At 49.1% G+C, this 21962-nt stretch overlaps 1 protein-coding gene and 1 pseudogene across 3 annotated transcripts; one reads left to right on the plus strand and one right to left on the minus strand.

Moving 5' to 3' along the window:
- The first annotated feature begins 45 nt into the window (after positions 1 to 45).
- aars2 (alanyl-tRNA synthetase 2, mitochondrial (putative)) lies at positions 46 to 17756 on the plus strand. 2 transcript variants are annotated; one of them, XR_003272582.2, is made up of 22 exons: positions 46 to 474; positions 785 to 973; positions 1055 to 1200; positions 1270 to 1461; positions 10169 to 10313; positions 10390 to 10535; positions 10612 to 10720; positions 10818 to 10856; positions 10972 to 11086; positions 11261 to 11388; positions 11532 to 11670; positions 11745 to 11914; positions 11993 to 12106; positions 13014 to 13154; positions 13237 to 13374; positions 13453 to 13556; positions 15240 to 15348; positions 15423 to 15548; positions 15763 to 15967; positions 16060 to 16143; positions 16557 to 16670; positions 16983 to 17756. XR_003272582.2 is itself a non-coding variant. In XM_026169537.2 (22 exons), exons 1-22 carry the CDS (start codon positions 46 to 48, stop codon positions 17145 to 17147), a joined length of 3153 nt encoding a protein of 1050 aa, XP_026025322.2. In that variant the 3' UTR covers positions 17148 to 17756. The 2 variants fall into 2 exon arrangements, 1 of the variants encoding a protein (XP_026025322.2); XM_026169537.2 differs by having other exon boundaries at positions 15763 to 15873.
- Positions 17242 to 21592, minus strand: LOC113023348 (calpain-1 catalytic subunit-like; annotated as a pseudogene). The gene is made up of 5 exons (XR_013909368.1): positions 21575 to 21592; positions 19735 to 19854; positions 18257 to 18311; positions 18056 to 18171; positions 17242 to 17978 (listed from the first exon to the last, which is right to left on the minus strand). The product of XR_013909368.1 is annotated as a calpain-1 catalytic subunit-like (transcript).
- Between the last annotated feature and the right edge of the window lie 370 nt (positions 21593 to 21962).

Genomic DNA, 21962 nt, shown 5'->3' on the forward strand with positions numbered 1-21962 from the left:
GGGGACCCGTGACGTCACCTTTCTCTCTGGTTCCGTGATCAGCTGATGTTCTGCAGGAGAACCTGCGCTCAGCTGTGTATGACGTCACGCTGCGGTTCCACCGTGACACCAGCAGGTGGCGGCGCAGCTCTGACGGTTTTACACCCTCACGAGAAGAAGAAACGGCTGGCTGTGCGCATGCGTGTCTTGGCAGCTTGCAGTCCTTGCGGTACCGGTTCGGCTCGGCTCGCTGTGATCTGGATGATGATGCTGCTCCTGCGGAGGCTCCGGCCGCTCAGCGGGACGCCGGGCTTCCTCTCCGCCGCCTCAGAGCGCTCCTTCAGCGGCTCACCGCCGCCGCTGCCCGCCGCCCGGGTCCGGAGCGCCTTCGTGGAGTTTTTCCGGGACAAACACGGACACCTGCCGGTCCCGTCCTCCCCGGTCCGGCCCAGAGGAGACCCGAGCCTGCTGTTCGTCAACGCCGGCATGAACCAGGTCAGTACAGACCCGACCCGGTCCGGGGGTACCGGGAGATTTCAAAATAAGAGCCTGTCAGAGGCTGACTGCGGATCGATTAGACTTTATTGATGTTTCGTTTTATTGAATATTTTAGTCCAGATTAACAACAGTTGTCACACCTGTGCAGGTAAACACAGATGGCGGGGGAGGAAGTGGTCTGCGTATATGTCCTTCTGTGTGTATGTTTTATTGTGTGTGCGCGCGTGTGAGAAGCACTTTTTTTTAAAAAAAACCTTGTGATTTAACCAATCAGAGCCTTCTCTCCATCTTTGTGTGGCGCTCACAGTTCAAGCCCATCTTCCTGGGCACAGCGGACCCTCGTAGCAATATGGCGTCGTACCGCCGCGTGGTCAACAGCCAAAAATGCGTCCGAGCCGGCGGCAAACACAACGACCTGGATGACGTGGGCCGGGACGGCTACCACCACACCTTCTTTGAGATGCTGGGAAACTGGTCGTTTGGAGACTATTTCAAGGTGGGTCCCCTTCCTGTTTTCTTTAAGGTGGGAGTTTACTTCCTGTTTAAAAGAGGCTCACCCTGCTCTGTGTGCACTCAGGAGGAAGCGTGTCAGATGGCATGGAGCCTCCTCACAGAGCATTACGGGATACCTGCTGACAGGCTGTATGTCTCTTATTTTGGCGGTGATGCAGCAGCAGGGTTGCCAGCGGATGAGGATACACGGAACATCTGGCTGGAGATCGGGTAGGTGCACATCTGTCTGCAGCTGGGGCCGCACTGCTACAGGTCAGCTGACCCTTGCTGTCCCTTCAGGGTCCCCACCCACCGTCTGCTGCCATTCGGACTCAAGGACAACTTTTGGGAGATGGGGGACACGGGGCCCTGTGGTCCCTGCACCGAGATCCACTACGACCACGTCGGTGGGCGAGAGGCGGCGGCGCTCGTCAACGCTGACAGCCCAGAGGTGGTGGAGATCTGGAACCTGGTCTTCATGCAGTACAACAGGTACTGTACATGACTCACCTAGACCTTTTAATCTGCCTGAGACCACTTTAGTCCACATGAGACTACCTTAGTCATAAGATAGTTTCAAAGTTTAAAAATCAAAATATCAAATATCAAACGAAGAACATGAGGAGTGGAAGAGAACGGGGATCAAAAATATTTATTATGCCTCACATAGAACTGGGAAAAAAAGAGGAGTGGCCATTCTGATACCAAACAAGCTTTTGAGTTTACTGGAGAACATAAAGAGGGAAGATTTGTGTTGGTGAAAGGGAAAATGGAACAGCAAGACGTCACGCTGTGTAATATATATGCACCCCCTGGTAGTAGTACAGGGTTCTTTAAGGAGATATTCAGGCTTATTGCCGCAGAAAGTGTTGGAACATGTATATGTGCAGGAGATTTCAATTCTCCATCCAAAATGGGATACAACTAGCCGAGACCGGAGGGGAACTAAATTAGAGAAACAAGTATAAACAATGCTGAGTTGGGGCTTATAGATATTTGGAGATATTTACACAAAAATGAACGCATTACATTTTATTCAGCGAGACGTGATATGTACTCGAGGATTGATTATTGTTTTACTTTTAGTAAAGATCTCCACAGAGTGAAGGATTGTTTAATAGGACAGAGATTTATCTGATCATTCGGGATTACTATGAGGATTGGGTTTAAAGCTAGCCCCAGAAATATGGCGTCATTTTTGTGCCACTATTCTGAGCGCACGTAAAAAAAGTTTGCAGGTGCAAGTGTTTCATTTTGAGGAGAAATTTATTTTGAGCGAAGAAAAGCTGAATTTGAGTGAACAAAATTCATTGCTGCATGCAAAAACTGTATTTCAGTGTTTGCTATTATCCACACACACACACACACACACACACACACACACACACACACACACACACACACACACACAACACCAGCCCCTCTCACTCAGTTTTTGCATTTGCGCTCGCTCGCATTGTGTCGCTCGCGCTCTCAACATTTCTGCCCGTGTGCGCTCGACTCTTTCTCTACACCGTTATATCTGTGCCACAAAACCAGCCAATCACAGACTTGGATGCAAAAAAATCTGATTGGCTGTTTTGGTCTCCAATCAGCTCGAAATGACGAAATGCAATATCCCAGAATGCATTTGGTCCAAAACTCAAAGGAAGCAGTGGCGGAGGGACACAGAGGGGCGGAGTTTGAAATGTTACTCTTTCTGGGTCACAAAATAAACTTTTAAGATATTTTCATGTGAGAATGTTTCTGTGTAAACTTCAAATATCTGCTCGACTCATCAAGACATCACATATTTGCATAAGTGCTCTAACGTTTTTGGAGATGCCTGTTACCCACCAGCTGACCGGGTGGTCACTCGGGTTAAACATAATATAAAAGGCTGAACTGACAAAAAATCACCGACTACACCACCAGGTGTTACAGGAAAAACCATAAAGCCTTTGAACTAAAACAAACGCTGTTGTGACGGTGATGTACACTGTGTTGTTGGTATATATGTATGATTTGTATCACCTTCATGTTTCCCTCTCACCACATATCCAAACCGACATCATGACCAGCAGCTAAAGCATGCCTTAGGGGTAAAATTATTGCAAAATGTGCAGTCCTAAAGAAGGTGAGAGCAAAAATTGGAGCAACTGCACACCGTTACAAGGTGCCCCCGTGTGTTGGAGCAGATGAGGCCGGTTAAACAGGAGATCCACAAAATTTTAAGTGAAGAAATTGAAAGAAAATTAAAATATAATAGACAACGGTGGTATGAGGCAGGACCCAAAGCTGCTAGGCTATTATCATGGAGACTCAGCCCAGTGGTCAGAGGGCCCGGTGGCGCCAGTGTCCGGCAGCCTCGCCTCTGTCAATGCGCTACAATGTAGCTGCCATCACCAGTGTGTGAATTTGTGTGTGACTGGATGTGTAAAGCGCTTTGGGCTATATAAATACAGGCCATTTACCATAAGATTCAGAATTTCTTATCCAGCTTAGATCTGCCATTTATAGGTAAGCAGCAGAATGAAAAACTCGTCAGAGAAATATCAGCAGAAGAGCTCAACATTGGGATCTCAAAACTCAAGACTTTTAAAGCCCAGGATGTGATGGATTCCCACCAGAGTGGTATAGGCAGATGAGGGAACCCTTAATCCCACTACTAAAGGCCTCTTTTAATTACACTCTGAGTGGGGGGGCGCTCCCACCATCGTGGTGGGAGGTGTATATCTCTGTCATACCAAAAGCAGGGAAGGATAAAACTGACCCCAGAGGTTATAGACCTATTAGCGTGTTAAATATAGACTATAAACTATTTGCCGCGATTTTGGCTAGGAGGTTGAGTACATTGATGCCCATGCTGGAGGATCAAACAGGCGTCATTGGTAACAGACAAACACACGATAATATCAGAAGGGCCATTCATATTATTGGCCAGATACTTAAAGGGAAAACTGGAACAGTTCTCATTGGGCTTGATGCGGAAAAGGCATACGATACGGTCAGGTGGGAGTTTCTGTTTCATGTGTTGAAGAGATTTGGGCTATGTGACGGGTTTATTCAGTGTATAAGAATGATTTATATGTCTCCAACAGCGAGGATCAAAGTTAATGGAAGCCTTTCAAATCGGATAACACTACAACGTGGCTGCAGGCAGGGCTGCCCGTTGAGCCCGCTGCTCTTTAACCTTTTCATTGAGCCGTTGGCTCAATGCATCAGGGAAGACACTCGAGGGGGTTACAACGGGGATGGCGTGCTGGTAACACTAGGAAACCTGGAAGAGGGAATTCCTCTGCTATGGAAATACTGGAAGAATATGGCAGACTGTCTGGTTATAGACTAAACATTCAAAAAACTCACATCTTGACGTTCTTTTTTTAACCCCTCAAGACAATTGGTAGCAAGATATAGATTCGGATGGCATCAATCTCAAATGGAGTATTTGGGGATCCTGCTGACAAAAGACCTTGCATTGTTATATGAAGTTAATTATAATCGGGCGAACAAGAAGATGTATGAAGATCTGGAGAGGTGGGGTCTGCTCCACCTCGATCTGGGCAGCAGAGTTAGAGCGATAAAGATAAATATCCTCCCAAAGCTGCTATATTTGTTTGCAGCACTTCCACTGGAGGTTCCAGCAAAACAATTTAGGGAGTGGGATATGCATTGCTCAAGATTCATATGGGGAAATAAAAGGCCGAGAGTGAGATATGCAACAATGCAGCTGCCTGGTGAGCGGGGGGGCATGGCTCTACCGTGCTTTGAGGATTACTATCTGGCAGCCCAGATCAGACCTCTGTGCTGGTGTAACTCTAAGTTTGAGGCAAAATGGAAGCACATTGAGCTTTCTTTGATGGATTTCCCAATACAGTCTGTTCTGGGGTCTCTTGAGAGTTTGCGACAGGCATATCAGATGCAAAATTTATGTGTAAGTTTTTCCCTGAAAAAATGTGCAGATGTGATTACAATTCTTTGTGTTAACTCATTCACTGCCAGCCATTGGCAGTGAATGAGTTAAACCCATTGACTCATTCACTGCCATTGACGGCTATAGACGTCAATGGCAGTGAATGAGTTAATAGGGAAATAGGGTTGCTGGGATGGCCAGCGTATCTCCCACGCTTCCTTCCAGCATTGTTAGAACATAAATTCAGGGAGTGGTCCAGGCATGGAATCACTGCGATCTGTAAGATAGTGAAGCATGGGGAGCTGATCAATTTTGAGGACGTGTCAGATTTACGAGATCGGCAGGGAAGATTTTTATCGTTACCTACAGGTTCAGAGCTTCTTCCGGAAGGAAATTAGAATGCTTGACGCAGATGCTAGGGGGTGATCCAAATATTTGTGGATGCTTATGGTGAGAACCTTATAAGAGGTACTATAGGCAAAGTGTACAGAAGTTTCATATCTATGAAAAAGAGCTCAACAACATATGTCAGTCATTGATTATATAAAGCACCTCGAGGCATAAATTCTTTAACATGGCGAGATTTTGGATGGCAGAATTTAAGTAGATTCTTCATCACACCAAAGCAGAAATCCAAAATAAGTGGTTCAGGCGCTTCGAGGGAGTGCGGGGAGGTCGCTGCAGGTTGCTTCCATGTCTTCTGGTCATGCCCTAAACTGAAGACCTTTTGGGAAGAGATAAATACTGGTGGATGTGCTTGAAGTAACACTGGACTTCTCCTTTAGTACCATGTACCTTGGGAAAACTCCTGAAAATAATTATGGTTGCATGCAAAAAGGCGATTACTAAATGTTGGTTGCAGACAAGCCCCCCCACACGGAAGCTGGTCATAGACATTATTAACGTAATCCATCATATGGAATAGATTACCTTCTCACTGCAGCTGCAGAGGGAGAAAGGAGAGAGACTTTGGGAAAGATGGGATCGTTACACTTTAACGTTCTCAAGAACCAGACGTTTTGATCTCAGTTTGTCCGTTTATTCCGTAACACAGGCAAACGGGCCGTTAACTCAGGGGAGAGTGCCCTCATATAACACCTCACTTCAGCCGCGTACAGTCACACAACAACGAAGACCCCCTCCCTTTCCTGCACACATTAACTCCCTTTTTCCTGCAGCACAACCAAGTATGTATCTTAAAGAAACAACAACAGCGTGCAGAGATAACCAACCTGTCACTGTAAAATAACATTTAACCATCGTTACAATATGTTAAAACTAGAAAGTGATACCTATGTGATGCAGAGGAAGACCCGCGATTTTGTTTGAATGGAACATTACCTGTGTAATATGTGTAAGTAAAACAAGGTGATGTGTAGTTGGGGCTGGGCGATATATCGAGGTTCTTTAAAAATATCGATATATTTTTATACGAGATATAAAATGTGACAATATCGTTTATATCAATATAGTCTATGTTACGTTATAATTATAGTTGTGGAGCCATAGGTTTGCCTCTCTTTCGTCCACTTTTGTCTCTACGCAACGTTACTCGGCCTCGCCTCTCCTTCACTGAACACAGCTCCCCCTCCTCCCCCATCGCTTCGCCTGCAGGCAGCGACAAGCTGGACACGGCAAATCTCCGTTAACGAGTTACTGCACATCGCCCCGTGCGTGGGGCTGGACGGCGTCAACGTGCTAACAAGCTAACCACGCTAACGAGCTAACCACGCTAACGCCATGCATGGCCTGAAATCCTTTCATTTTCTCAAAAGTTGACAGCGCGCCTTATGTATGAATTCTGGTTGTGCTTGATGGCCGCGAACCGATTTTATGTGCTGCACGGCGCTCAGCAATCTGTCAAAAAATGTTTTAGTACAACTTTGCTAAGCTACAGAGGCTTGATGGATTGTCGGAGCATTACGGCTACCGAGGAGCCTCGCGGAGTGATACGTACTGTGCTTCCTTTTTTTTCTCTCTCTCTCTTTTTTGTGTCCTGTTTGGATCTTTAGCATCAGAATTGTTGTCTTAAGGCCAAGAAAGATGCCAAGCGGATTTATTTTACCAAGTGGATCATCATGGTCTTGCCATATTGGTCCATTTGATTTACCTTTATTATATTTATGAATTTATTTTATTTTCAGTTGCTACAAACAGGACAGACATGACTGGGGGATAGGACAGGGAGAGAGAATGAAAGAGAGGGAGAGAAAGAAAACCAAAGGGGAGAAGAGACGGTGAGAAGGGGGGGAAGAAAGAAAAAACAAAAAAAAGAAAAAAAACACCTGGGCCACCTGTATGGAGAAAAAAAACAGAAGAGAAAGCAAACAACAAAGAGCAACATAATAAAAAAAAGCACCATCACAATAAACTAGCTAGCAGTAGATATCAGTAGATACTAAATAATAAACGATATTGTGCAGCACGCAAGATAGACAGCGTACAATGTGCTTTGAGGCAGCAGCCAAGAAAGCTGTAGTCCGCGTCTGTGAATACCCGTGTGTACACCTGTGTGCATACCTGTGTGGATCAGCATGCTTGCATTCCAAAGGTTTCTCCATGTAACGATCTGCTAGGGAGTGTGGGGGGGCCACAGCCCCGTCCTCCAGGGCATGAAGCAGGTATGGAGGAGATCAAAACTTCAGACATCCAGAGGCCCCCAGAACACAAGAGACCAAGGAAGACCCACAGAGGGGCAGCCGCGCCACTGTCCCAGAAAGAGCTGAGGAGAGTCCCAGATGAGGGCTCACTCAGCAGCCGCGGAGCAGAAGCCAGGGGGGGTTGCAGTGACGCCGGCAGCCAGCTGTGCCTGAGTGACCGAGCCCCAGGCCGAGAGGCCGAGGGCACCCCACCTCCGAAGTGGCCCGAGCGAGCCCCAGGCTCCAGGCCCCGATAAGCGGCCGCCAAGGAGTGAGCCGGTGTGTACCTGGACACCCACCCCCGGACACAAAGAACCACCAACACACCAACACCTGAGGGAGTCCGCCACTGGCAGGGGAAGTGGTGGTGGGTGGAGATAGGCCTCCAAACCTTGGAGGGCCTGAGATGTCCCCAGAGAGGTGGCGCCTGACACCCAACCTGACATATAGACACAGACATACAGGCACACACAAACATCCATTCCCACCCTCATGCTCTCATATGCACTTACTCCACACTCAACCAACGTGGAGACAGACATAAAGAGACGTTGTACACACGATCACACTCCCCAAGCGTACTCTACGAACCGGGTCTAGGTACCCTTGCCCCTGGGGGGGGGGAACTGCACCCAGACCCAGGTGGTGTTACCCTTTTCCCTGCAGTGGGGGGAGGCAGACCGCCCTGACTCCGCAGCAGCAGGGAGGCCCCACACTCCAGACCGCAGTCGGACGGCCAACTCCTCCTCCTAGCCCCCCCTGCTCCAGCAGGCCGCAGAGAACGGGGGTGAGAGAAGACTCCAAACCTCCCTCCACCCGCTCATTGTAGTGTTGATGCATGTGTGTTCTAAGGTGCATTTAAAACCCAGGAGGGCATAGAGCTACCTGCCAGAGAGCAGCAGGTAAGCGCATAGTCCCTCCTGCTAGCCCTCAATGTCTACGTGTATTTAAAATTGAGAGGTGGGCAACGATGCCAGGGGTGGGGTGTACACCCTGATGGTACTTTGGACTCCGTGTATCGTGCCCACCCCCAAGATCCTATATGTATGTGTAATGAGAGTGTGAGTAATGTGAATGTCTAAGTTGTGGGATAAAATTGAGGCAGAGGCAGCCAGAAGGGGACAGAGGGGGGGGGGGGGGGGGGGTAGCCTCCTCTGCACCCTGGTGACATACCCCTACTCCAAGGCCCTGCATGTGTGGGTGGTTGTGGTGGAGCGGGAAGAGGGAGGCAGCTGGAGATGGGCAGGGAAGGAAGGGAGGGGCAAGTGACCCCTCCCTGGGGCCAGCTCCCCCGCTGACCCCAGTAGGCACCCCCATACTCCGCGACCCGCCAGGGAAAGGGGGCCCAGGCCCATCCAGACCGGGGCCCAGTGCAGCAGCGCCCCCCGGCCCCACAGAGCCTGGGACAGTCCACCCAACCCCACCACAGAGAAAACCAGGCTGAGATCTTCCTCCACCTCTCCTGTATCTCCCCCTCCCACGTACTGTGCTTCAACGTAATATTACCGTACTGTGTGTGTATGGCAAACTTTAAAGCACTGGGCGGGCCCCACACTTTGGGAAGGTCTGCTTTAGTCCATGTGTAGTTACTTTAGTCCATGCGTAGTTACTTTAGTCCATGCGTAGTTACTTTAGAGTCCATGTGTAGTTACTTTAGAGTCCATGCGTAGTTACTTTAGTCCATGCGTAGTTACTTTAGTCCATGCGTAGTTACTTTAGAGTCCATGTGTAGTTACTTTAGAGTCCATGCGTAGTTACTTTAGTCCATGCGTAGTTACTTTAGAGTCCATGCGTAGTTACTTTAGTCCATGCGTAGTTACTTTAGAGTCCATGCGTAGTTACTTTAGAGTCCATGCGTAGTTACTTTAGAGTCCATGCGTAGTTACTTTAGAGTCCATGTGTAGTTACTTTAGAGTCCATGCGTAGTTACTTTAGAGTCCATGCGTAGTTACTTTAGTCCATGTGTAGTTACTTTAGAGTCCATGTGTAGTTACTTTAGAGTCCATGCGTAGTTACTTTAGAGTCCATGTGTAGTTACTTTAGTCCATGCGTAGTTACTTTAGAGTCCATGTGTAGTTACTTTAGAGTCCATGTGTAGTTACTTTAGAGTCCATGTGTAGTTACTTTAGAGTCCATGCGTAGTTACTTTAGAGTCCATGTGTAGTTACTTTAGTCCATGCGTAGTTACTTTAGAGTCCATGCGTAGTTACTTTAGAGTCCATGTGTAGTTACTTTAGTCCATGCGTAGTTACTTTAGAGTCCATGCGTAGTTACTTTAGAGTCCATGCGTAGTTACTTTAGAGTCCATGTGTAGTTACTTTAGTCCATGTGTAGTTACTTTAGTCCATGTGTAGTTACTTTAGAGTCCATGCGTAGTTACTTTAGAGTCCATGTGTAGTTACTTTAGTCCATGCGTAGTTACTTTAGAGTCCATGCGTAGTTACTTTAGAGTCCATGTGTAGTTACTTTAGTCCATGCGTAGTTACTTTAGGGTCCATGCGTAGTTACTTTAGTCCATGCGTAGTTACTTTAGTCCATGCGTAGTTACTTTAGTCCATGCGTAGTTACTTTAGGGTCCATGCGTAGTTACTTTAGTCCATGCGTAGTTACTTTAGTCCATGCGTAGAGCACTTCCTTTGTCTTGAATCTTGGTCCCATCCCGTCTCAGGGAGGTGGACCACAGTCTGCGGCTGCTGCCCCAGGTCAGCGTGGATACTGGGATGGGTCTGGAGAGACTGGTGAGCGTCCTGCAGGGCAAAACCTCCAACTATGACACAGATCTGTTCACACCGCTGCTGCACGCCATCCACCAGGTATGCCGGCACACACAAGAGCACACACAGGTGTCCTGCACAGGTTGTCATGGTGACACGTGTACCATGTCCTCAGAGGTCGGGGGTGGAGCCGTATAGGGGCAGGATGGGGGCGGTGGATGTTGGTCAGGTGGATCTGGCCTACAGAGTCGTAGCTGACCACGTCCGGACATTATCGGTGTGCATCGCTGACGGAGTTTACCCGGGCATGTCAGGAGCCGAGTGAGTCACCTACCAATCAGCTGTCAGCGTGACGCCAGAAGCAGGCATCTTATGTTTACCTGTGTGTGGGTGTCAGGTTGGTGCTGAGGAGGATTTTACGGCGGGCGGTTCGGTTCTGTGTCGAGGTCCTTCGTGCTCCCCAGGGAACGCTCGCCAGCCTAGTTCCCACCGTCGCCGACCTGCTGGTAAAACACCATCCCATAATGCCTCTGAACTGACATTATTTTGCATTTTACAGTAAATTGAAGGCTGTTTTATCGATTACCTGGTTTCTGTTGCCAGGGTAACATTTATCCAGAGCTGCACCAGGAGACAGACCGGGTGAGTTTGTATTATGACCTCTGACCTCATCGCTCCTGACTTTCAGAGTCAGATCATGAAAGTTGGGTCACGTGATATAGCAGGAAATTGTCATCAGATGGTGTTTGTCTTCCAGATTGTGGACATCATCAACGAGAACGAGGCTCACTTCCTGTCGTCTCTGCAGCAGGGCAGCAGGCTGATCGAGCGCACGCTTAGCAGGAAGGACTACAAACATGGAGTCTTCCCCGGTCAGTCCAGGTCCAGACTCTGACACGTGAACACACCTCGTGAACACACCTGAGTTAATCAGGATGTTAATGAAGCCTTTAATTAACAGTCTGAGGTTGACGATGGCCTGAGCCGAGCCCACCTGTTGGGCTCAGGTGTTCATACCTGGTTAATTATTTCCTTTCTTCCGGCAGCCTCAGTGGCTTGGTCTCTCCACCGGGACCTGGGCTTCCCTCTGGACCTGGTGGACCTGATCCTGGAGGAAAGGGGGGTCCATGTAGACCGCCAGGAGCTGGACCGCCTGATTGCCGAGAACCAGAAGGTGGGGCTTAATTCACTCGTCTTAATCTGGAAACAGTGAGGGCTTTTACTGTGAAGGACAGAGAAGGCTGCTTTTATTCTGAAAAGACAAAGGTTTTCATTGCCTACTGGAATGAGATCCACACACCTGTCTGTGTGTCTCAGGTGGCTTTAGAGCTGCAGGCAGGTGACCGTGCCCAGGTGACACTGGACGTCCTCAGTCTGACGGAGCTGCAGCGTCTTGGCGTTCCTCACACCGACGACAGTCTCAAATATGACTACCGCCTGGCCGAGGGTCGATACGGTATGTTCCACCTGCACAGGTAACACACCTGAGCCTCGGTGGTCAGCTAATGATGTCCACATACTTCCTCCCAGTGTTCCCACCGTGCCGTGCGACAGTTCTCGCACTCTACGACGGGCAGGCTTTGGTGTCGGAGGTCTCCGAGTGTCAGCGCTGCAGCGTCATACTGGACCGTACCTGCTTCTACGCCGAGCAGGGGGGCCAGTCACATGACCAGGGCTACTTCACCCTGTATGAGCTGCAGGTCAGCAGGCGCCTCCCTCAGTGCATCGTGAGAAACATTTTTGTGTCCCTATGACTCCACCTCTTTCCTGTCTCTCAGGACGTGCTCTTTCCTGTGGAGGCGGTGGTCTGGGCGGGGGGCTACGTGGTCCATCGGGTCACCGTGGCCGACAACCTGAAGACCGGCGACCAGCTCCAGCTGCACCTGGATCAGGTAAACAGCTGGGTTCAATTGACATTTAAAGGGGCAGTTCACTAAGGGCCAGAGTAACGGTGTGTGCACAGCCCAGCGCTCCCACACACGGACCGAACACGAGCAGCATGAAATCGGAGCTGTGGCATCAAAGTGCTTGATTGCAGCTTCGATTGCTCTCAGGCCGCTGTCGCTCTGAAGCTCAGTTAGTTCGGTCTGAAGGTGAAACAACAATGCAAAAACCAGCAGCACGAAAAGTTCGGCAGCAAAAAACCTCGACTACTCAACAGCGATGGAGACGCTACGGTCATCTGAACGGAGAATCTCGGGCTCGCTTCGTTAAATTTGTTGAGCCGCCACGTGTTGGCTTTAAAGCATCTGTGACCTCTGTGTCAGCGTCCACAGTTTGATATCAGTCACATCACTGCGGCGACTCTTGGTGGGTCGATCTCTCTTTACGTCTTTTACTTTAGGAGGAAGAGAAACATATTTGAGCACATTAAACACGCACATTTATTCACATGTGGACCCGATGCTTTGGACAAACGGTGATGGCTCCAAAGTCGGGCTGGGATCATCTCTCCGCTCATCACATCTAACCTTCAGTTTAATCAGACCACAATTCTGTGACCACGATGAACAAAAGCGGTGAGAATTCTCAAATTCCTCCATCAACCTCAAATCCTGGACGAGTGAAACAGATTGATTCCCTGCGACGCTGACTCGAGGCACCGCCTCCTCCAGAATTGCCTTGGGTCTGGTGGCGACTCTGTCACCTCCACCTGTGCTGATCTCACTCTTTACCGTCGGCGCTGTGTCGTGTAGCCGTGTTCAGTTTCTTTGTTGCTGCCTTTCATGATTTGATCTCACCTTGTAAGAGTGTTTCTTGTTTCCTCTGCTGACTTCCTGTTTCCTGTTGGGGTTCCAGGTGCACAGGCTGTCCTGCATGGTTAAGCACACGGCCACGCACATCCTGAACTTCGCCCTGAGGAAGGTTCTGGGTGCTTCGGTGCAGCAGCGAGGCTCGCACGTGTCGGCCGATCGCCTTCGCTTCGATTTCAGCGTAAAGGTCAGGCCGCCATTCGTGAGCCCGACAATGGCGGCATGGTGCAGGCCGCGCAGGTTCTGATGCGTCTGTGTGTTGTCCTCAGGGCTCTCTGAGCGTGTCACAGCTGCAGCAAGTGGAAAGGTGCGTTAATGACATCATCTCAGCCAATCAGATCGTTCACAGTCAGGAGCTTCCCCTCCAGAGAGCTCGCGGCATCAGCGGCCTGAGGACAGTGGATGAGGTGAGCTCAGACTTCGCATTTTGGGTCACCTGCTGTCTCACCTGCTGTCTCACCTGCCACCGTCACCTGTTTCTGCAGGTGTATCCTGATCCTGTTCGGGTCGTGTCAGTGGAGCTGCCGGTGACCGAGCTTCTGGACAAACAGTCGGACAGACAGACGTCTGTGGAGCTCTGCTGTGGAACGTGAGTCTGTGCTCACCTGGACACAGACACACACACAGACAGACACACACAGACAGACACACACACACAGACAGCTGAACGGGCTTGTATGTGTGTCTATCTTATTGAGGACCTTCATTGACATAACCCTGACACTAAAACCACATTTTGAGTCTCAAGAAGGCTTCAAACTTGTGAGGACCGGTGTGTGTGACTGTTGGTCCTCATGAAGACAGGCACACACACAGGCACACACAGACACAAACAGACACACACACACAGACAGACACACACAGACAGACACACACACACACAGACACACACACACACACAGACAGACACACACACACACACAGACAGACACAGACACACACACAGACACACACAGACACACACACAGACACACACACACAGACAGACACACAGACACACAGACAGACACACACAGACAGACACACAGACAGACACACACAGACAGACACACACACACACAGACACACACAGACAGACAGACACACACACACAGACAGACACACACAGACAGACACACACAGACAGACACACAGGCACAGACAGACACTGGCACACACACACAGACAGACACACACACACACAGACAGACAGACAGACACACACACAGGCACAGACAGACACAGACAGACACACAGGCACAGACACACACACACAGACAGACACACACAGACAGACACACACAGACAGACACAGACACACACAGACAGACACAGACAGACACACAGGCACAGACAGACAGACAGACACACAGGCACAGACAGACACTGGCACACACACACACAGGCACAGACAGACACACACAGACAGACACAGACACACACACACAGACAGACACACACACACAGACAGACACAGACAGACACACACACACACACACACACACACACAGACAGACACACAGGCACAGACAGACAGACACACACACAGGCACAGACAGACACTGGCACACACACACACACAGACACACACACACACACACACACACAGACACACACACACAGACACACACAGACACAGACAGACACAGACACACAGACAGAGACAGACACACACACACACAGACACACACACACAGACACACACAGACACAGACAGACACAGACACACAGACAGAGACAGACACACACAGACACACACACACACACACAGACACAGACACACACACACAGACACACACAGACACAGACAGACACAGACACACAGACAGAGACAGACACACACACACACAGACACACACACACAGACACACACAGACACAGACAGACACAGACACACAGACACAGACAGACACACACAGACACACAGACACACACAGGCACAGACAGACAGACACACACACAGGCACAGACAGACACTGGCACACACACACACACACACACACACACTGGCACACACACACACTGGCACACACACACACACACACACACACAGGCACAGACACACAGACAGACACACACGCCCCTCAGGTTAAAAGGAGGTGAACATGCTTTAAATAAGAAACCAGGGGATGACGTCACAGCAGCCATTCCATCTTTTATTTACAGTTATATTACAGCTGCCATTAGTCAGGATAATCAGATGTCATGTGACCTGTCATTGTTTGAGAGGTTAAGTTTAACTAGCAGGTGTAGACGTGTCACCTGGCGCTCTGCCGGCCGTCTCTGTGTTCAGTCACCTGCTGCAGACCGGCGCCATCGAGGACCTGGTGATCGTCTCTGAGAGGCAGCTGGTGAAAGGAATCAGTCGGATCGTTGCCGTGACGGGACAGGAAGCGGCACGGGTCAGTGAAGTCATGACATAATGATTAGGTGGAATAAAATGAGACGTAGCTCTTTTAACACTCTGTGCTCTCAGGCTCGGGAGGCGGGGCACGTTTTATCTCAGGACGTCGACTCGCTGTCAGCCAGACTTGGACGCTCCGCCCCCTCCTGCCTGGACACTGCCCAGTGCTTTTCCAAGGAGGTGGGCGTCCTCTCAGATGTAAGTACGATGACCTGTCAGTCAGAGAAGCCACGCCCCTAACAATCCAAACGTTATAGAGTTTAAACAGGTGAGTTATAATCAGCAGAGGAAATATTATCTATAGACACCCAAACAGTTTGTGTATGAGGCTGTGGACTGACCCAGGAACAGCACACGTCCCAGCGTCCCGTGTGAGCCTGTGTGCACTTTGACCCTGTGCTGTGTCTCCCAGGCTGTGGATAACACCCCCATCCCACAGTGGCAGCGCAGAGAGCTGCAGAGTCGACTCCGCGCTCTGCAGAGGACGAGCAACACCGCCGTCAGGAAACTGGAGACCAGAGAGGTGAGCACGCCCTGAGACGCACGCAGAGCTAATCAATCAGAGCTGATTACACCCCCACCCATTGGTGCTCTGCTGATGATGTCATTAAACCCAGGTGATTTACGTGTGATCCACCTGACTGTGTGATGGGGGACAGTTTGAGTGTGTGGCTGCTTTGACACTCTTTTCCCATCATGCTTTTCTCAGGCGGCAGTGCAAGCTCAGGCCCTGCAGGAGAAACACGGAAGGACGGAGCTGCTGGTGGACTTGGTGGAGACCAGCTCTCTGTCAGTACGTAGAGACCGTTCCTAATGAAGCCTCACACACTTTAAATTCATGCTTTTAATCCCTGTTCAGTTTGATTCATGCAGCACAAAATCACAGAAGGTGCCTCAAGAAGCATCCTACCACTAGGTGACAGTGGGAACGAAGAACTTTCAATTCAATATATTTATGCAGCACCAACAACAGTCGCCTCACAGCGCTTTATACTGTAAGGTCGACCCTACAATAATACAGACAGAAAAACCCAACAATCATATGACCCCCTATGAGCAGCACTTTGGCGACAGTGGGAAGTAAAAACTCCCTTTTAACAGGAAGAAACCTCCGGCAGAGCCAGGCTCAGGGAGGGGCGGGGACATCCTGAGCCTGGTTCTGTCGGATCACTGAGGTTCTGCTCTGATGTGGTTCTAATGTTTCAGGTTCTGATGAAGACGGTGAACCAGCTGAGCTCCACTGCTCCTCTCAGTCATGTGATGCTGCTCGCTCACCAGAGGCATTCTGGCAAGGTTTTGTGTGCCTGTCAGGTTCCCAAGGTAACTACCATTAAGCAGCCAGGCTCCGCCCACTGTGATGTTTGTCTTAAATGTGAGGCTTAACAGGATGTGACATCAAAAAAGCCGTTCTTATTTAAACAAAGGTGTAAATGAAACTCTGAGTTTGTTAATTCTGAGATCAAACTTTTCTGCTTCCAGGAGACAGTTAAATGCTCAGTCAGTTACCGTGGTAACAGTGCTCTATTGACGGTAGCTTTCTATCACTAAAACACGGTGAACATTCTCAGAGCTGTTTGGACAATGTCTGATCAGGAAAAGGAAGCGCCTAATTGACCGCCCCTTCCTCTGCAGGTCTCGCCATCCCTCGTCGCTTCTGATTGGGCAGTGGCTGTGTGTTACCACCTCAACGGGAGCGCCGGTGGCTCAGAGGTGGTTGCCAAGGGAACAGGAAACAGCAATGACATCACCAAGGCTCTGAGGTGGGCCAAGGAGTTCGCCTCCCAGAGAATGCAGTGATGATGTCATAAAGAGACCCTCTTCTCATTGGATGATAGGCTGAGGCGAACTTTTTGAACACATGAAGTTTGATTTCAAAGAGGACAGACAGCCCTGCTCTCGATATTCTCTTTATTGTGAAAGGTTACATTATGAAACACTCAGCTAATCACAGCACAGGGAGGATTAACCAATCAGAAACCAGCACCCAGCAGGTTCATCACCTGGCGTTTCGAGGACCTCAGAGCAGCGACACGTTGAGCCACTGCAAAGACACAAACACAGGTGTTAAATCATGTGACCAAACACACCTAAATCTTTTCAAAGGTGATCCCGCACCAAGTCTGGGCTTTCAAAATAAAAGCCTGCCAGGGGTGACAACTCAGCTTAAAACCAAACTTTGTTTTTCAGAATAAAGTTTCATTTCCTGAATAAAGCTACGACCCGTCCAACCCATAGATTGGTTATAAACGAGAAACCAGCAGCTTCACATTCACCTGAAATTCCTGTTGTGAACAGGAAGTAAACATGTAGACTTTCTAAATAAGAGTCTCAGCAGCTTTAAAGGTGTCCTGCAGAGGTGCTGTGTCTTTGTTTTGGGTTTGAATATTAATAAAAAACTTTGTTCACCGTTTTGTCATTTCATTACACTCAGAGCTCCGCCTCCTTACAGGTGAGGAACCCTTCAAGGGTCATGAAAAGGTCAACTCTTAATTGCTTAGAGTCACCAGTAGGTGGAGCCTGCTTCAGCGCTGAGTGAGGATGGCTGTGTGGTTAATAATGAAGATGGTACCTCCATCAGGTTGAGCTCGATGGTTCCCAACCCGTCTTTCTCCAGAGCGCTGAAAGCTTCTGCAGAGAGGAAATGGACAGGATGAAGAGGAGGATGAAGATGGAAACATCTGTGACTCAGGGCTGCGACGACTCACCAAACATGGCCTCCAGACGCACCAAGCAGCCCACGAAGTTGTCAAAGTCGATGGTGAGATCAGGTTCGCTGTAGCAAGCCACAGGACCTGATGGAGCGGATTGTTCAGGGAGAAACCTGCAGCACACAGAGGTCAGAGGTCACACATGTGAGCACATACAGGTAAGCACTCAAGCAAGCAAACAGGCCTGACGAAGCTCACCTGCGTCTTCCACCGCCGACCTCATGGACCCTGAATTGTCCACGTCCCTGTCACGCTAGACTCTGACAACAGAAACGCATCACAGCGGCGTCAGATCAGCACGCCTATGCCCGGTGGAATGACCTCTGGCTCCAGGATGGGTTCGCTGTCCGGCGTCACTGAAGCAGCAGGTGTGCAATTACATGATCAGGCACACGTCTGGGATTCATTACTCTAGCTACGAGCGAGATCACATGAAAGAGGCGGAGTTTGATTGCAGCAAACTCTGCCTCTTTTGTAATTGGGCACAAAGAAGTTGTGTATCTTAGGGTAAAGGCAGCGCAGCGGATGGAGGATGAAGGAGCGCTAGGACCAAACTAATCGATACTATCAATATCACAGCAGATCAATAAAGCTTCGAGCAGCTGCCACAAACATTCTTTTACATGTTTAGCTCGAGTCAAACGGGCCGCGAAGCGCTACAGGCTAATTACCCCACTGAGCGCCACTGTTCTTAAAGCACTTTATAAACGAGGACTGATGGAGAGCCCGCCTGAGTCACCAGACCAACAAGCTCCAACACCAGCTGTGCGATCAGCTGCACAAAGACTGTAGAACAAAGAGGGCTGCTCCAGCGAGCGGTCGCTCCAGCGAGCGGTCGCTCCAGCGAGCGGTCGCGCCACCTTCCAGAGATCTGACAGTGACGCGCTCTGGTTTCACCTGGGATTTTAATGCGGTTGCCAGGCAACATGATCATATACAGTCCTGAACAGATTTAAAGCGCCTGTCAAAAACAAGTTAACAAACTAAGAATATTTTTTACAGTGTGGACGTCTCTGAGCCGTCACTAATTAATAAATCACAACGTCAAACCACCAAAATTTGCTTCTGTTCAGGAATGAACTAACTAATAATTTATCTTAACAACATATAATAATAAAAAATAATAATAAAACAATAATAATAAAACATATTATTATTATCATCCCACTGGGTTTGAATCTGGGACTCTCCACCATTTGATCCTAGAACTGAAGAAGCTTCTCTGCTGATAGTTGAAATGTCTTAAAGCAACTTAAGGAAGTCCAGACACTTTTCTTTCCAAGCTCCTTAGACTACGATGACCTGGATGACTGAGAACCTTCACAGACAATAATATGCTTTATTATTTTTTAAGTAAAAAAGTACATTTGAGTCCATGGTAACAGCAGTAATTATCTATTTTAGTTAAAAATTTAATTTAGATTAAAGTGTTTGTGCACACTGGTAGATTAACTATTGATACTGGTAATTTGGGGCAGCTGTGGCAAAAACCCAACACTAGGTGGTGCTCTGATGCATTATTTAAGCTCTGCATGAGATAATGTTAAACTTTTGTGGCTACAAATGAGACGTTATCGCCATGAAAGAGCGGCAGCCTGCTGCTAGGTGTCATAACACCTGATTAGTGAGAATGTGTGCGTGTCAGGTTTGGTGAGCGCGCAGAGGAACCGGTGTACTAATCTTTCCACCACCCTCGCCTTCATCACGCTCTCCCGGCCTGTACTCATCAGATAGTTCTCGATCTTGGTCCACAGCACCTTAAACTCGACCAGCCCCAGCTTCCCAGTGCCATCTTTCTGCAGCAGAGTTCAGGAAGGGAATTGACCTCAGAGACTTTTCATAGTAAGAGTCCTCTGATCACAGACAGACCGGTGAAGAGGCTTTCAGAATAAAAGCTTTACAGATACAGAGCTGCAGGAATGAGTGTTTTGCACTTCCTGTTCACTCGTTTGAAGTGGTTTCATGTTTTTGTTGGACGCTGAAATGATACCAGCGTGTAACACTTTTATTTGGACTTTATTTGTTTTCCCTCCTCCACTGATGTGAACCACTGACGTCACCTGTTCCACATACCTGTGGAAAATGTGCAGTCTGTCGCTCAGGTAATAATGGATTGGATTTAAATAGCGCTTTTCAAGGCACCCAAAGCGCTTTACAATGCCACTATTCATTCACTCTCACATTCACACACTGGTGGAGGCAGCTACAGTTGTCTACAGGTAGACAAACGGTCGGGGTCACAGACCTGTGAGTCCACCTCACAGCAGCAGCCAGGTGACAATAATCAATACACTGATTAACTGATCTTGCCTAACCGGCAAGAAGTTGAGCGGCTGGTACTCTGGTGCAGTCAGCACAATCTGGAGCTGAACACTCTTAACACTGTAGAGATGACAGTGGACTTCAGGAGACATCCCTCAACTCTGCTCCCCCTCACCATATCAGACAGCCCTGTGTCGACTGTGAAGACCTTCAAGTTCCTGGGTACAACCATCTCCCAGGACCTGAAGTGGGAGACCAACATCAACTCCATCCTCACAAAGACCCAGCAGAGGATGTACTTCCTGAGACAACTGGGGAAGTACAGTCTTCCACAGGAGCTGCTGATCCAGTTCTACACTGGTCATTGAGTCTGTCCTGTGCTCCTCCATCACAGTCTGGTATGGAGCAGCCACTAAACAGGACAGGAGCAGACTGCAGCGGACTGTACGGGCAGCAGAAAGGATCATCGGCACGCCCCTGCCCTCCATCCAGGATCTGTACCTCTCAAGAACCAGGAAACGGGCAGGGAAAATCATCGCAGACCCCTCACACCCTGCACACAGACTTTTTGATCTGCTGCCCTCTGGCAGACGGTACAGAAGCCTGCAGACCAGGACCACCCGACACAGGAACAGTTTCTTTCCCCTCGCCATCTCCCTTCTTAACAGTTGACCTGTCACACTGCTCCCACTGCCAGACTGCAGCTGCACCTTATGTACATTCTGTAGTATTCATTCCACCTCATTCATTTCTGTATTTATGTATATAAGTTTAGATTCGTTATTTATAGTTGGTTTACACAGCTTTGTGTACGTATGTGTAATGTGTATATATAGACGTGTGTGTGTGTGTGTGTGTGTGTGTGTGTGTGTGTGTGTGTGTGTGTGTGTGTGTGTGTGTTTTACATTGCTGTGCTTGAGAGCCGCCATCTACCGGAACCAAATTCCCTGTATGTGTCTGCACATATACTTGGCCAATAAACACGATTCTGATTCTGATCAGTGTGAGCAGCTCTATTAAGGCAGGAGTTTGGGCAGTTTACAGCTCCGCCACCTTCAGGTGTGTTAACCTGTGAGTCAGGTTAAAGGTTAAAGGTCATGGTCATCTGATGAAAGAGGCTTCAGCTCTGTTTTTATAGCACCAAATCGCAACAGCAGTCGCCTCAAGGCGACCCTGACAGACCAATGCCGCACAGCAGCCATCAGCAGCTGTCAGCAGCTGTCAGCACGCAGGCTTGAGATGACCTGAGCGCACCGTGGACGCCAGCACCATGTGTCTGGATAAAGGACTTTCTAACAAACCGGCCCCAGACTGTGAGGCTCCGCCCCCATCTCTCCTCCACTCGCACACTGGGCACCGGCTCCCCACAGGGCTGTGTGCTGAGCCCCCTCCTGTATTCTCTCTACACCTACGACTGCAGTCCGACCCACAACAACAATCTCATCATCAAGTTTGCTGATGACACCACGGTAGTCGGACTCATCTCGAAGGGAGACGAGGCAGAGTACAGAGAGGAAGTCCTGAAGCTGGAGGCCTGGTGTTCAGAGAACAACCTGACACTGAACACTAAGAAAACCAAAGAGCTCATTGTTGACTTCAGGAGACACAGCACTGACTTGGCCCCCCTTTACATCAACAGGGA

The sequence above is a fragment of the Astatotilapia calliptera genome, chromosome 6 (assembly GCF_964374335.1).
Source record: "Astatotilapia calliptera chromosome 6, fAstCal68.1, whole genome shotgun sequence".
Lineage (NCBI taxonomy): Eukaryota > Metazoa > Chordata > Actinopteri > Cichliformes > Cichlidae > Astatotilapia > Astatotilapia calliptera.

Bases quoted from the DNA above. Each gene is read 5' to 3' on its own strand.
- aars2 (XM_026169537.2), top strand. From the start codon at position 46: ATGTTCTGCAGGAGAACCTGCGCTCAGCTGTGTATGACGTCACGCTGC. The intron at 1,201-1,269 runs GTAGGTGCACAT...CTGTCCCTTCAG, and splicing joins AACATCTGGCTGGAGATCGG to GGTCCCCACCCACCGTCTGC. The intron at 13,375-13,452 runs GTGAGCTCAGAC...CTGTTTCTGCAG, and splicing joins GCCTGAGGACAGTGGATGAG to GTGTATCCTGATCCTGTTCG.